At 37.7% G+C, this 16,548-nt stretch overlaps 1 protein-coding gene across 10 annotated transcripts in view; it reads right to left on the minus strand.

Moving 5' to 3' along the window:
- Positions 1 to 16,548, minus strand: part of Utrn (utrophin) — a 427,285-nt gene that overhangs the window by 120,656 nt on the left and 290,081 nt on the right. For all 10 annotated transcript variants that reach the window (XM_070010729.1, XM_070010724.1, XM_070010730.1 and 7 more), the window contains 2 exons: positions 11,652 to 11,824; positions 5,516 to 5,672 (listed from right to left, as the gene is read on the minus strand). In XM_070010729.1, coding sequence (XP_069866830.1) covers positions 5,516 to 5,672; positions 11,652 to 11,824 — 330 coding nt within the window. The remainder of the gene's footprint in view (positions 1 to 5,515; positions 5,673 to 11,651; positions 11,825 to 16,548) is intronic.

Here is a 16,548-nt window from a genome sequence, read left to right on the forward strand (position 1 = left end):
CACGCAGAGGCCAAAGGTGACCCATTCAGAGTCTACACTCTGAAAACAGAACCAACAACATTTTCTAATACATGGAGTAGGAGACTTAGGTCTGAGGTGATTATTTTTTATTATTCATTATCACAAAAACAACTAACATAGAATTGCTCTCAACTGAAACAGGAAGCCTGAGTGGAAGGAGTGTCTGGGGCCAGTCCAGGAGTTCAGTTTGGTCATATTAAGTAGGAAAATTGTCACTTCGACTCCCAGATAGAGATGACATGGAAACACCCATTCTCTCTTGGGACAAGAGTCTATCTACAGCTATGTACCGCCACAGATTGGAAAGGAGCTGCAGCCTCACCTATTAGTGCATCCCAATTTTAATTAATGTAGCTGAGAAGAGACCAAAAATTGAGAATGATGCACAAAGGGAAATCAAACCCTATGGCCTCCTGGGAGTCCAGGACAGAGAGCCAAGTTAGTTCAAGAATCAGGTAGAACCAGTAAAGGAAAGGAATGAGTACTGACCACAGACCAGAGCTTAGCCAACAAGACAAACAGGCCCAACAAGTTACAAAGGGGGACATGTAGCTGAGGGTAAGGGGTGGCAGGGCCAGCATGACTTGAGGAGACAGAAGCTGCCTGAAGTAGTCTTTTAAGAGTCTTTCATTATCACAAGTGTTAGTTTTACATATGTCAAAGCATAGACATGTTCATGATACAAGCAGCTGTGTCTGTATCACTTCACAGATCTCGGTGCGAAGGGAAACATTAAGGGCCCCTTGTTCAAATACTACTAAGAATTTCAAGACAGCCGCAGAGCATTTAAGCCAGCATAAGACCCTTCGAAGTGTGGGTGATGTGTGCGAGCAAAGAAGGCCTGAGAAACTGGGCCCGCAATCACAGCTGTGACTGTGAGAAATCAGAGGCTCTATCACTTCCAGTTTCAAAGAAACACTTCACTGTTTACTGCAGAATACATGTAGAAAAAAAGCAATAAGTGATACAATCGTAAGGAGAATCCGCTAGAATGTAATTTACACTTTTCCCTTTCAACTTGCTCCCAAAGCTAAATCAGCAGATATAGATCTGAAGTCATTACACTTAGGATATAAAAAAAAGGGCAGAGAAGTCATTAAATTTGATAGTACTAATAAAACTACAAGAAAAAAAAGAGAAAGAAATCATCTGACTTCCCATTAGTAGGCAGACAATCTTTTTTTTTTTTTTAATTTCCCTCATAGTGCTGTAAAAGTTTTTTGGTTTGTGTTTCTAAACAGACAGTTAATATATAAATCTAGTTTGGTTCCATCCCACTGACATAAAAAATAAAGCTTAAAGAACATTCTGTATGAATGATAACACTGAGACAGGAATCCTTCTAGCTTCTCACAGCAATAAAGCAGTCTTCTTGCCTGTACTCATTGAAGATATATTCACACATGACTGCCTCCTTCCATCCAGCAAATACATGCTGTACCTTCCTTTAAAAGCAAATGCTATCATCCAGCAGGCAAACAACTATATATGGTACTTTTAATTATCAGGCACTGTATTAGGCACGGGCCAGGTATGCTCTAAATGAAAGGGGAAAGGGAAATATGCAACATCTCTTGCTCTATTGCACACTCTGACACATTTGAGAATGCTCTTCAGTGATTTCTTCCTTATTGCAAGGTCTCTCAGCTCACAGAGCTTCTTGTTCTGTACAGCCTGTCATGCTTCTCTAATACTATGGGATCCGTCTAGGCTTCCGTGTCTCTACCACAGGGTTTTGACATCTTCTGTAGTTACTTGTGGTGAAGGATGTCCCAGATTCTAGACAACGAGCTCCACAAAAGCAAGAATCATCTAATGAACGCATGCGTGCTCAGTACCTAGCAAAGGAGGAGGCAGACATCTCAAGGAAAAGGTGGTCTGCCAGTCAAGGAAACCATCTCTGGGCTAAGTGCATTGGAGAAGCAGTTCATGTGGATGGAGCTGGCTGGTGTAAACTATTCCTCACCTATCTCGCCTTGCTATCTACTCTTCGTTTCACCCTCAAGGAGTGATGGCTAGCAGATGAGGCTGCCTCAAACTCCTTGAAATAGGGAGTTCCTGTGGCTCGTCAGAGGGAGGTGCAGCTGCACCGATCCATCTTAGTGGACAAGATCAGGAAGTGACAAGCAAATGAGGAGAGGCTGGGAGGCCTAGTGAGCCCGTGCCTCACTAGCAGAAGTGCCGCTCCATGACTGCTCAGCCAGCTGTAGGCAGCTAAGAAAGAAGTCAATACAAGAGGCAAAGGCTGGGAGGGAACTTGGCAATCCATTGCTGAGAAATACGCAAAAAGACTAATGTTCCACAATAGGAAACCTCCTAACCCAGCAAGATCTCAAAACGACAGGTTTTTGGGTAGTCTTAGATGACTTTAACAGGAGAAAAACCCTGGACTCACCCCTACCACACTCCCACACATGCTCACAGAGAAAGGGGCCTTCACACACAAATATGCACAACCAAAATTTAATGGTCAAGTGGTTTTCTTCATGGCAGTATTACAATTTATTTTAATAAGTAAATTTTGTAATTTATCTTGGCAATTCAGTGAAGACCCAAGTGTCCTGACTTTTATATAATGGGGCTTGAATATAAAATTAAATTGGGTTAAGCAAAGGACAGTAATGCCCAGAGGGAAAGGACACACATTATAGAGAAAAAAAAATCATACCTGAATCATGGAATTTAATTACTCTTGCTGATTTGCTTTTTTAAAATCAAAGAATCAAAATAACATCATTTCTGACCCTTTCCAACCCTTCTCCACCTCGGCCTGTACGCTCCCACAATGCTCCATGACCCTGCTTTCATTTCTCATGGCACTTATTACCATGGATATATTATGTGTTTACTTATTGTCTGTCTTTTTCCCTTGGTGTTATTCTTATTATCTTTAATACGATAATAATCTTTTAGCTGTGCAAAGGAGCTGCCATTTAACAAAGCAGTTTGGGAATATAGTATCTGGATCACTGTCACCCCTTCTTTCTCAACCATCCCTTTCCTACTCGCCCCTTCCTTCACTCTTCTTACATTTGTTGGATATACATTGGATTCTTATCTGTATTTTCCCTGTCTTCTCTTCATTCATCTACCCCTTTCTCCTTGATCTTACCCATCCCTAACCAGTAACCACCTCCTGGTGCCTTTTACGACTCAGACTCTGGCGAGAACTGGGTTTATTTATTTATTTTTTGGTGTTGGTGATGAACGCAGAGCCTCAGACATGCTAAGCAAGCACTCCACCATAGTTCCAACCCCAGTGCAGACTCACTGGTGACTAGAATAATACCTAGTATGTGTAAGTCTCACTAAACAAATAAATGAACTGGCATTAATTCTCTGCAGCATCAGTAGTTTTACCTTTATTAAAGGGTTGAAGTACAACAGTGGCATACAAGGCTCTAGGACAAAGTGAAATAAAACTTAAATCCATGAACCCTCACTGGGACCAGGGGATACAAGACAGCCATGACTGTGTGCGAAGGCTGGTGCGCCTTCCCAAAATAAGGTAAGGTTGCCAGGAGAACATAATTTCATGCCTCAAGGTTTGGGTTTTAATCAAAGCTTGTTACAGGTGCTCCGAAGCAGCTTTTATTCTGTACAGAACACTGCCATTAGAAGAGCTTTGTATGATTGTATTTCCTCACTAATACCAAAACCCACAAATGGGAATGTGAATAATTAATAGAAACAAAACTTGAGTGTCATAAATCGGGAACTTAGTCCTTCATTATTTTATATACCACACACACAGAGACAATATCTCCCTTTTTCTTATTTTCAGAGACATTTATTATGCTCTCTTTTCAAGTAGAAAAGGTATAACTTAACTTGCAATTTCTAATTGTGTAGTTATAGGGTTCAGCATAAAACAAATTTAAGGAGGGTTGTATCATTCCTTATTAGAGCAATTTATTAAACAGATGAGATCTTCCTTTAGGGAAAACATGTGTTACTGTTTGCCACTTTTCAAATTGGAACAGAATTATAGTACTACACTGAAATGTATGGATTTACAATGAGAATTTATACTGCATTCAGACAGTAAGAAATACAATAAAAGAAAATAATATGCAATATATTCGGGAAAAAGTATAAAGGAATCTCATAAATTAATAGGAAATTTGTAAGAACACAACGATTGAAGAATTTGTCTTTTGATACCATTTCAACATCTGTTCGCCAAAGCATAAATATGAAGAGAGACTAGAATAACAATGTGAGTTAAAGAAAAATAAGACATAAAATTATCTTAAGTGCTAATTTGCTATAAAACTTAAATCTACCCTTATTTTTTGTTGTTGTTGTTTTTGTTGGTCATGGGACTTGAACTCTGGACTTGGACACTGTCTCTCAGCTCTTTAGCTCAAGGTTAGAGCTCTACCACTTGAGCCACAGCATCACTTCCAGTTTTCTGAGTGGTTTATTGGAAATAAGAGTCTCACAGATTTTCCTGCCCAGGCTGGCTTTGAACTGCGATCCTCAGATCTCAGCCTCCTGAGTAGCTAGGATTACAGGTGTGAGCCACTGGCACCCAGCTATTCTTATTTTTTAATCACAAGTTTTTATTTTTTATAACATTCATTTAATATAGACAAGATGGTACTTTCTAGATTTTTGTACTTTGGGAGTGTTTTTGGGGGGTCTATTTTTGGTTTTGTTTTTTAATGATTCAGGGGACAAAACCCAGTTTCTCCAGCATGCTAGGCAAGTTTAGTTACATCCCAGGCTTATTTTGTAATTCAAAGTCGTTAGTTTGTAATATATTTTGATATTAATCCTTTATTAAGATATGTCATTTGTAAATATTTTCTCCCATTCTTAACTTGTAAATCTTTAAGTCTCTAAGACTTCTGAAGTTAAGATTAAACTAAGTTATACTCTAAAATTTCCCCAAAACAATGTTAAATTTCCAAAATCTATAAGAAAGTTAGATAAATTTCATGACGTGCTAAAAGCAATATTCTCCCTCAGATACTTATATTATTTGACAAATTTTAGTGAAATGTGAAGAAACATCATAATATGAAAAAAAAAGAAGCAATAAGTGAAATTTTAAGTAAATGCCCAAGTAAATGCCTGTTTCAGGTGCTGATGGCTCACACCTGTAATCTCAACTACTTAGGAGGCTGAGATCTGAGGACTGTGGTTTGAAGCTAGCCTGGGCAGGAAAGCTGGGGAGACTCTTTTATCTCCAATTCACCACCAAAATCTGGAAGTAGAGATGTGCCTCGAGTGGTAGAGTGTTAGCTTTGAGCACAAAAGCTCAGTTATAGTGCCTAGGCCCAGAGTTCAAGCCCCAGGACCAGCACAAAAACAAATAAATGAATCAATCAATCAATGAATAAAATAAATGCCTAAATACTGACAGTTTATAGAGGAAGAAGGGAAGATTGCCATTGTGCTATGATCAGCCTAACTTTGGTATTTATCTAGAATTTTATTAGAAATAGTTACCAAAACTAAGGAACCCCACCAGAGATGGTCCACTTACTTTACAATGGTCATACTGGAGCTGTAAGGCTGGAACATCCCCTCCAATAGGCATCTGTTTCTTAAGCTCCTCATCTTTCATATTCAGCCATTTGATCAGTTCTTCTAAGGACACCAGGAGCCTATTCCATTTCTCGGCACTAGCCTCCAAATGGGCCCTGTTGAGAAAGAATGAGGATCACAATAAGAGATCTGAACCGATGATGAACCTAACTGAGATGAACCTAACCTTGTTACACAACAGTTTCCAAGGGGAATGAAAGAGACGAGGGAAGAAGAAGACTCTCTGGGGCAAGCCTCACAGAAAAACCTCTATTGACCTTACTTCCTCTGCGCTCATTCACAACCTCCCACCTGTCCTGACGGTCGCCATCTCCATCAATCTGTACCTCTGCTGAGTAACACCAAACCAATCAACTGTCTCACATACCTCACGGATTTCTTTTTGTGCACATCTAATCTACTTGAGCCTTTCTCTGAAAACCAGAAGCTCTCCTGTATTTAATTCAAACAAATATTCTCACAACCATTGTATCAGAGCTCCCAGACAACAGATATTCAACAGCCTTGGAAGTCTTTGTTACTTTGTAACAAAGTTCATATCCTCAGAAGAACAAACGGAAATGTCTCATCTCCCCTTCATCTCTAGTTAGATCCTGTATTCACACAGTTATATGTAAAAGGTGAATTAAGATTGCAGTAGATTCCAAGTGAACGATATAAAACCAACTCTTCATATTCTATATCATATTTATAAAGGCCAGATAAATAATTCACAATTACAAAATGAAGTTCAAAGCATTTTATAGTTCTCTGAGTTGTATAATTAGAAACACTCATTACCTTACTCATGTAACTGTAACCCCTCTGTACAATATTTTCAGAATAAAAAACTTACTAAAAAATAAAAAAAAAGAAACCTACTTTCTTCCATCTTCTATTGCTTCTGCTTCCTCCATGGTACTATGTCTAGCCTTACTTTGCAAAAGTATGCTTTCACAAGGTCCTGACTCTGCTTGAGCTCCAGCTTTTCTTTCATCCTGTTAATTAATTTTAGGCCAAATATGTAATTAGCTTTCTCTGATAAACAATAATTTTACTTGTCACAGAGCATGGCTAAGTAATTTTCATTATTTTAATTGAAAACTCTTTCTGCACCTACAAGCCATTATCCAACAAATACCTTTGACAAAGCTTTTGCCATTTTCTTCCCATATTTTTCAATACAAAAGACAACTAGAATCAAAGGTCATTGGTCAGCCAGGGAAGTCTGTGTGCAAATGTCTGTGTGCAAATCACTTATGCACCTATCCTCACATCTTATTTAAATTTGGTACTGTGTCTTCAGCATTTGTAGCTTCATTTCTTAATATCTGAGATGCAAATTAGTTTCCTTTGAATTTCAGGTGCACAAACTTATTGAAGAGCACACAACTATCTTTCCCAATACAGTTAACACTTGACTGCACAGGAATAATAAAGCTGATCATTGAGCCCTATGGCTTTAGTTCCCAAAGGACTACCTACAAAGATGAAGGAAATACTTTTTACGAGAGATGCTGACGTGGCTTTGAAATAACAAAGAAAAACACCGATGTGTGTGTGTTTCTCCTGCATCATTGCTTTCCCATAGTAAAAATTAAGTTCATCTGGCAGAATCTTTGGCAAATCTGTTCTGGTTATTCTCCAACAGATTACACCTCTGTGTTTAGTGGATTACTACCATATGCTCAACTAAATGCATGCTTCCGTGGGTAGTCTTCCAGCTTCTTATGAATTCTTTCATCTTTCAAGATGAAAGCTTTTTCGTGGGCAGTGAGTTGAAGGCTTTGTAAGAAGAAACTTTACATTTGTGTTTGGCTTAGCTGAACTCCATCAATGTTATTATAAACATGGTGAAGCTTAAATCTCCTCAAGACCACAGACAACAGGCCATCCATCAGGTTTTCCAAATCCTTGCTTAAAACATTACTTTATCTAAGACATCACGTTTATTTATAGCTACTCAAGTTTTTTCTTTTTTTGTCTTTTTCCACAGTTGACTTTATCCTGATTTCTTAGCTGTTCCAGTTCATTCTTTAGATGCTTGATGTCTAAAAAATAATAGATCCATTCACTGGCTACATTATCCTCCTAAAACAGAATATAAAATATGAATATGCTTCCCATAACGTACCCCCTTTCAAGAAGGAATTCATTTATACAACTAAGTTCCACAACTTCTTAAGTGATTTATATTTAAAGTGCAAAAAAATTGTTACAAGATAAAGATCCATAAAAGTGATACTTCATTCAAATATAGTACAAACAAGAATGGCGGGGGGAACTACTGAGTAATTTATGTTATAAATCACCCCAAGCCCCTATCCTTTAAAGAAACCATCTCCAAAGAGTATAACAAACAACTCAAATTCAGAGGCAGCAAAGAGATGTTAGCTCTTATTGTGTAAGGACAACACAGAAATAAGCTTGACTTTCTGATTACAAAATATAAGTACTTTTTTAATTTCTGGTAAAACTCACAGATTATAAATTGGATCATAATGAAAGAAAAAGATCTTCATTAATCCAAGAGTAAAGGTGATATTAAAAGAAGACCATTCCTCCTTCCCAAGACAAGAATTAAGACCTACCAAGAAAAAAGAGTCAAGTCTTTAGAATCCAGCCTGAATGTGCTGAACAAACACCAAAGCTATGTTCTGGGTATAGTAGCCACTAGACACATGTGACTATTTAAATCTAAATTTAGGCTCATTAAAGTGAATAAGGTTGGCTATCCAGTTCATCCATTGCAATAGGCACATTTTAAGTACTCAATATGCCACACATGGCTGGTTGGTACTCTACTGATCAGAGCAGATAGAGAGTGTTTCTGTCACTGCAAAACTTTTTGTTGGGAAGGGTTACATCAGAGGAAATAGAATGAGAAAGGTTTCTCACATCTTTTCGAGTTTTATAATATAGTTAACAAAATTAACTATTTAAGGCTAAAAGAGATTACAATCACACTTTAAAATGTGGTAACCTTAAATGCACATGACGATGTTAATGGTTAATTTAAAAAGATGGCGTGCATTTTTAAGAGGTTCATCAAAGAAAAGGAAGAGAGAATGTTTTTTGGTTTTTTTTGTTGTTGTTTTTGCCAGTCCTGGGGCTTGAACACAGGGTCTAGGCACTGTCTCTGAGCCAATTTGTGCTCAAGGCTAGCACTCTACCACTTGAGCCACAGCGCCACTTCCAGCTTTTTTCTTAGTAGTTTCTTGGAGGTAAGAGTCTCATGGAATTTTCTGCCCAGGCTGGCTTCAAACCATGACCCTCAGATCTTAGCTTCCTAAGTAGCTAGGATTACATGCATGAGCTACCAGCATCTAGCAAATTTTATCTTTGAGCTCTATTTTCATTAGATTTGACAACTTCCCTGGACTTGAAAACCATATTTTAAAAAGAATCTGTATTAAAAGATCATTAAAGCTTATAGGTGAGGGCTGGGAAGGTGGCTCAGTGGTAGAGCTCTTGCCTTGCATGCATGAGGCCCTGGGTTCGATTCCTCAGCACCACATAAGCAAAAAGAAAAATGCCAGAAGTGGTGCTGTGGCTCAAGTGGTAGAGCGCTAGCCTTGAGCTGAAGAGCTGAGGGACAGCGCCCAGGCCCAGAGTTCAGGCCCCACAACCGGACCCCCCTCCCCAAAAAAAAAAGCTTATAGGTGAATATTCAATTAACATTATCTTACATTCAGTAAATTTAACATAAACATTTAAGCATTAAACGTAAACATTAAAACATTAGCATATTTTCAATTCACATTTTCCCAGTGAATATAAAGTATTGTCAGTGTCTGATAATATTAATCTAGTTGAAACTTAGAAGTGTCTTCTTTTACTGATGTAAGTGAAATATACATCAGAATGTATTGTTTATTAGACTGCTAGAATATTTGGCACATTGAATTTCAGTGCTTAAAATATTCCAGGGTCAGCTAAAAACACTACAAAGTAGTATTTTAGATTCCAGACAAGGTTGTTACATTGTTGCAATGACCATATGGTGAGCAAAGTATATAAATATAAATATATATGGTATATAAATATTCAATGATCATCAGCAGATATCCTCTTTCCTGAAAAACTGAAGATAAATTAGGGAGAATATTCTCTGCCCATGGTAACAGCAACTTTAGCACAATTAAAACACAATTGGAAACACAAAACCTGTTAGGTGTTATATTCTCTAAGGAGCAGAATGAATGGTCTCATCCTCAAAAAACAACAAAGCCAGGATATCTGTACCCAGGGAAGTTTGGAAGCATGGAGCCTCCATAGGTTTCCTGGCCTTGCCTCAAATCTCTCTACACTTTATTATTTTTTTTCTAGAGAAACTCCTTTCCCTGTCATAACACCAAGTAAATGCTATTTCTGGCCAGACTGAATATCTTGACTTCCAAACCTCCTGGCTTGGGTAACAGTCCCCTCCCTTAAGTTGTACCTCCATCCTTCTAGGGACTCTTTATACATCTTCTGAGGCTCCACTCAGGAAAAAACCTCTTTTAGAAAGCCTTTGAGTATCAAAAGGACTAACATTTACCACTCTCTCCTTTAGACTCTACCTCAACTTATCCAGAACTGGGAGCCTCTCGGGACAAAGACTTTATCTTCTTTAGGATTAGCGGTGCCTTAACATAGAAGTAAGTTGTATTTAAGTGCTAAAGTGCCCAAATGTCCTGAATTGGGCTTTCAAGATAAATATTATTTTCATTCACTATCATATTGATTCATTACCACATTTTACTGGAACAGAAAATCTATCTTAATGATGAAGAAGTCCTCTGACTTCTAAAATTGCATTCTCCATCTTCAAAAAAATAACAAGCCCAACTGTACTTTCATGAGTTCCTTCTTGTCAGGATAGAAAAAAATATGACTTAATAGATGCAGTCAATAACTCCCCCCTCAAAAGATGAAAGATCCTCTGAGCCAACCTTGTGTATTAAAAAACCAAACTAGATGCTACACTGGGCAGTCTCTACCTGAACTAAGACTATCAAGTCATTTCATCTGGTCCTTACAACAATTATGAAGGAATGAATATTTTATATTATGATATGTAAGGCTCAGAGTGCCTAAGCAATTTGCCTAACTTTAGAAAATACATAATAGAGCCAAACAGTGAAGCTCAAGATCATTTGGCTTTGAAGTTCTATATGTTTCAATGTAAGATACAAAGAACTTCTTTCCAACATGCCTCTTTTAAATTTTCACTGGACATCATGTTCTTCAGTCAGTATCCCCTAAATTTATCCCCAATTAGGGACTGTCTGCCATCTATTAAATATAATCATAAAATATGCTTGACACCCTCCCACCTGCCACACACACTCAATAGCACTAATCATTCTGTCACTCTGAATAATTTGCCAAGGTCTTTTCCTAAGGTTCTTGCTATTTAATATTATTCTCTCCAAATGCAGAACCATCAACCTCCCATTTTAGTGCCCATAAGAGATATTTCATCCCATTGAATCCATCTTCCAACTGGACATAAAAACAACAACAACAACAAATTTTAACAATCCAATGAAGTCAAGCAACTTCAATAGCAAGAGTCAAAAGAATCTAGATTTAAATTCGAACATAATCCTGTGTTACTTAACAATAGGAATACATTCTAAGAAACACACCATAGGTCACTTTTGTCAGTATGCTAACATCACTGAGTGGACTTAGGCAAATTGAGATGGCTGCAACCCACAGGGCAATATAATTTTATGGGACCACCCACCGTATGTGCAATTGGCCATTGATGGAAATAACACTGTGCGACACCCTGACTGCATCCAATAAAGTAAGGCTTGTAAAGGTCCAAATATAGTATGTAGCAAAGGTAAATACTCAGTAAAGAGCAGGTGTTAGTGACATTACTGCTATTAGCATTATGAGGTGTACAATATGATATGAACACGTGGGAACAGTCAGGTACATGGGGCAGAGAGCACTGGACATAATGGTGCTAGAACAATAACTTGCAAGAAAACAGTCTTTGCATTTGAACCTTTAGAGAGAATGGCCCTGGAGATGGACTGCCTTTTCCATTTCAGATACGCAAAAATTGTAACCCTCCTTTTGGCTATGAGTATTCTGACCTGATGCTAGCCGATTTTGCTTTCAAGTCATTCCATCTCTGGTTCATGTCGTCCAGTCGATGTTGAAGCATAGTAGCCTCTTCAGAATTCCCCAGGGCTTTTACCATCTTCTGTCTGTTTCCATCAATGCTTTTAAATATGTCATTATGGGCATCAATTTCTGCCTGGATGTCCTGAAGAGAAAACAGAGAGAGAATGTAAATGTTGGGATTAGGGTCAACACTAAATGGGCTTCTGTATAGAACTTGCTTTTTCTTTTATATTTGCAGATGGGCTTTCAAGCAAAATATTCCATGTTGCCTTATATGATACACAACAAATTCAAGTGTTTCCAATACTCTCACATGGAAAATTATAGCCCTAAATTCTTCAATACATTGATTCATAGAACATGTTATAATCTAAATTTCATGCATCAGCTAATTACATGCTAGGAGTTTCAATTCAATGAGCAATATTTGAAATTTTGTATAAGTGTTATTTCTAAATTATTGAATTGTGCATAACATTCAAACAATATTTTCTTCTCTTGACACATGGGCATAACTTACCTTGACATATAAAGTTTTACACAGCTCATTAAAATATTACATCGGCTTAAATGTTTTTTTTAAATATTTTGACATATTTGCTAATAGTTTGCCCTTACAATATTATAAAATTGAATCTGACATTTTGAAGAATATACTTTCTCATTCACATATTACTCTATTCATGGTTCTATTATAGAAACCCAAAACTGACTAAAACAGCCTTTTCTTCTGAAGTTTTTCCAACTCTTTGTGAGCATGGTAAAATTTAAATATTCAGATTGTGTTTTACTGATTTAAAATTAATTTCTGAATAAGTACTCATGGATTTTATCAAGAACCAAGGTAGAGAAACCTCCACCTAAGTGACTGTTCTCCACCGCCCACAGACATACGGGAACAAGCAACATCTGTGGGAGAGCCGCATGTAACTACTGGCTATACTCTAATACTCTGATTAGGAGGTTTAAAAAATGTCAAGGCTCTAAGATCATTCCTGATGGGATCTGTGATTCTAACTTGACACTAATGGGATCAGATGTAGAGAGAATATGAGAAGAACCCAGAGCGTGATGAACGATTCCTACAATATTTACCTTCCAAATTGGGAAACCCACTGATTTCTAAGGTTATCTGATCCCCAAGACAAGGCCCAGTCAGGTTCAGGGCAAAAGGTGCTTTGTACATCCAGAAGGCCTACCCCTGGGTAAGAGCTGAGACTGCGGGATGTTCTGCATGTCACTAGCAGCTCTATCCTGGAGCAGTGCAGACAGATAGGGCAGCCCAGGAAGAGAATGGGATACAGATTGAGCATTCTCAGGCTTAGCCATACTCTGCATTTTGGTTTGGGGATGCTTTAAAAAAATTCTCAGCAGTGGGGGAAAAATTATTGAAATGTTTCTTGATATAAAAGAACAAAACAGTTCCTAAAATGTAATTATCCTGTTTTTATGTCTGAAATGAACTTAAAACATCTCAAGATATACATACCAAAGGCTCAGAAGGCAATTTTGCTATGCTATGTAACTATACAGTCACCATCTTCTCAAGAAGCTTCATGAAGCCAGGCACTAATAGCTTACATCTGTAACCCTACCTACTCAGGAAGCTGAGATCTAGGAATCTCAGTTCAAAGCCAGACTGGGCAGAAAAATCTGTAAGACTATTATCTCCATATAACCAGCAAAAAGCTGGAAGGGGAGGCTTGGCTGAATTGATAAGAGCACTGGATCTAAGTAAAAAAGCCAAGATCACAAAGCCTAGAGTTGAAGGAAGCGCAGTGACCCATGGGAAAGATGTCACTTCACTTTCTGTTACAGAGGGAACCAGGCCTCAAATTTCCTGTCTATTCCTACACATCATGACCAACGGACCACACCTACAATCACAAGGCAAGCCAAGACCTCAACATCCTGACGTAACATTAGCTATTTGCTTACTTTCACAGCCAAGGGAAGCACAATGAGTTTTATTCATAAAACTAGGCATTAGGAAGTTTGGATGCCAAAAGCATGAAGGACATGTGCTTCCTAAAACCAAGGCCGGTGCTGCATTTTCCAATTCAGCAAAGATGATGAGTGGACTAATCTAACCAATCTAGCCAATGACAATACATAGTCCTCTAAAGCTCACCGTAAGGAACACCAGAAGTGCTTATATAATGTTCATGATGAAATATGATTTTTAATCTTTGGGAAACCCTTGCACATATTAGTCAGAACAGAGTCAGGAAGAATATCAACAACCAGGAAGTTATCAAAGAAATGGAAAACAACATACATTATTTTATTTAACATTTGTTGGGTTGGTTTTTTTTTTTTTTTTTTTTGCCAAATATGCCCCAGACTTCCTAAAAACAAAATCATCTGATTATTTCTTCTATGTCCTTATAGTTTTTGTTAGATAGAATGAATCAAATGTAAAATATAATAGACAAGACATACATAGATTAGTGCAAAAACAAATGCAGGAACAAAATTTTATCTTGATTGACTGGCAAATTAGCCACTTAGGTGCCAGAAGAAAATAGACCACAAATTGGATGGAAAGGCAATCATTATTCTGTTCAATTTCTTCACTTAAAAAAAAAAAACCTAATATGAAGAGGCAAAATCATTTAGAAGCCTGTACTGCTATGTCCTGTCTACATTTTTATTAGAAATTTAGGCTTAATGAGTGAATCACACTTCTTGGTAGATCACTGGGCACTAAAGCACTGCTTTTAAAGTCAAGGTGCCAGCAAGGAGGGTGTGAGATCATGACCTTCTGTGTGAAATGCAAAAATAAATTAAAAGTTCCTAAAAGAAGGTTTATTCTTGCTAAATAGCTGGGAGATGTGGCCTTACTGCTGCTTACCTTTGCCACTTGCAAGACCTTCTGCAGGTTTAAAAAAAAAAAAAGCATCAAATGGTTACTGATAATTAGTATGGGAATGTAATCCAGTTAGAAGCACAAAGCAATGCTCTTCCAAGCATTTAACACAAGGCAGTCATGTGCACTGAGGGGCCAGAACAAGGTACTCAAGGAGATGAACTAATATCTGAAAACAGGCAAGGAAAATGTCTTGAGGATTCACTTCAAACGGACCTCCATGAAATGCTAACATAACACTGAAGGTTAAGAACTGCCAAGGGTTCGGGGAAAAGGCTTCCTATTTTCCTCTCACTGAAATACCATCAATAGCTTAAGACACAAATTTTCAGAAGAGCCCTCCAGAATATGACTACGAAAGTTAACTGAGTCTTCTATAAGGAATACCCACCACCCAGACTGAAAACAAAATTCACAAATAAACCAGACGCTTTTGTTCACTTACTTCCTATATACTTACTTAATCATGAATATTTTAATATCAATGTTGCCCTTAACTGAACACTTCTTCCATGATATAACTAAGAAAGAGAGAGGTCACTGCAGATACTACACAATGGAAATCATAGACGTTTTTATTTGTTTATAATATTCTCTAATCACATAGTAACTTTAACTGCAGGTAAAAATGCTTCTTCAGATGATAATTAATAGAACCATTTGAGCCCTCTAGCAGGAAATGGAGATTTGTAAGAGTACCACTAGGAACCTTTCAACAACTAAACTGTGTCAGGCTAGATTCATCCTTTCCCCGGGGCCCACTGACACACTTTGGGTTTATTTTTACAGGGTGTATTTACCTAATACTACATGGCTACGACAATGTTTCCTCAGAAGGAGCTCTGACCTCACTCCTGAAGGTTAGTAAAACCTCCCTACTGAGGCGAGAGCTCTGGCTAACTAAACAAAGTTAACCATTAGAGGAAATAAATAAATCCATTATGTTCTTCAAAAGTAAGACAGGATCTCAGGAAAAAAAAAATCAGTTTAGGATTATCAGACACTCGTCAGAATTATGGCCAGAGGTTTAAGGTTTTATTTTTTAATTTAAAAGAGTCTCATAATAACAATCATCACAGGTTGTTATGTCATATGTTAATATTTGTGAGGTTTCTGAGGTAATGAATTACAATTAATTAATCAATTATTTCAATTGCTTATTGATTCAATTTCTCAATTAACTATTCTATGGAGCTGCAATAACTAACCTTACCGATTTCTATCACCATACTGAATCATTTTGACCAGCATTAGAATCACATTTTCACAAGCAGGTGACAGTAGCCTTTAAAAGTTAAGAAATCAATGAAACAATGCTCTTTAATCATTATCATGACTATTAATTCATGTAACACAATAGAGAAGAGAATGTCTAGGTACTAAATAGACAAACTCACAATTTACTGCATTTTCAAGACAATTTGAACAAAATCTGCCATGATCAAGAGTCAATAAACAAACTACATATTCATTGTCAACATAGTAAAAACTACCATTAAGCAAAATCTTTCACAAACAAAATATGTTCCAGCCCCTTAACTCCATACCAACTGTTTCTAAAGGACAATAAATCACAGTGAAGAAAACTGTGGCAGCTTCCCTGGGAAGGTATACTCTATATGAGCAGAGTTAGCCCGCACATGAACACCAGTTTCCTGGGAGCAGTTACTATGTTTCATGTGGCCAAACTACTGTCTCACCTTAACTCCACAATGAGATTGCACAACCAAACCCAAACAGTTGTGACAACCTAGTCGTGAACTGTTACATTTCAAATGCTGAACACTGTGATCCTGGAACACACAATGCCTCCTGTTCTGGCCTGTGTAGAAACAGTTGCTTCTGCCTGCCAACTTCCCAATGTGTCCCCTTAGGTCTGCCCAGGTGACACACATGGATGGGAGCAGATACTATGTTTCATGTGGCCAAACTACTGTCTCACCTTAACTCCACAATGAGATTGCACAACCAAACCCAAACAGTTGTGACAACCTAGT

This window comes from Dipodomys merriami, unplaced genomic scaffold (genome assembly GCF_024711535.1).
Source record: "Dipodomys merriami isolate MVZ:Mamm:240054 unplaced genomic scaffold, mDipMer1.0.p SCAF_8, whole genome shotgun sequence".
NCBI lineage: Eukaryota > Metazoa > Chordata > Mammalia > Rodentia > Heteromyidae > Dipodomys > Dipodomys merriami.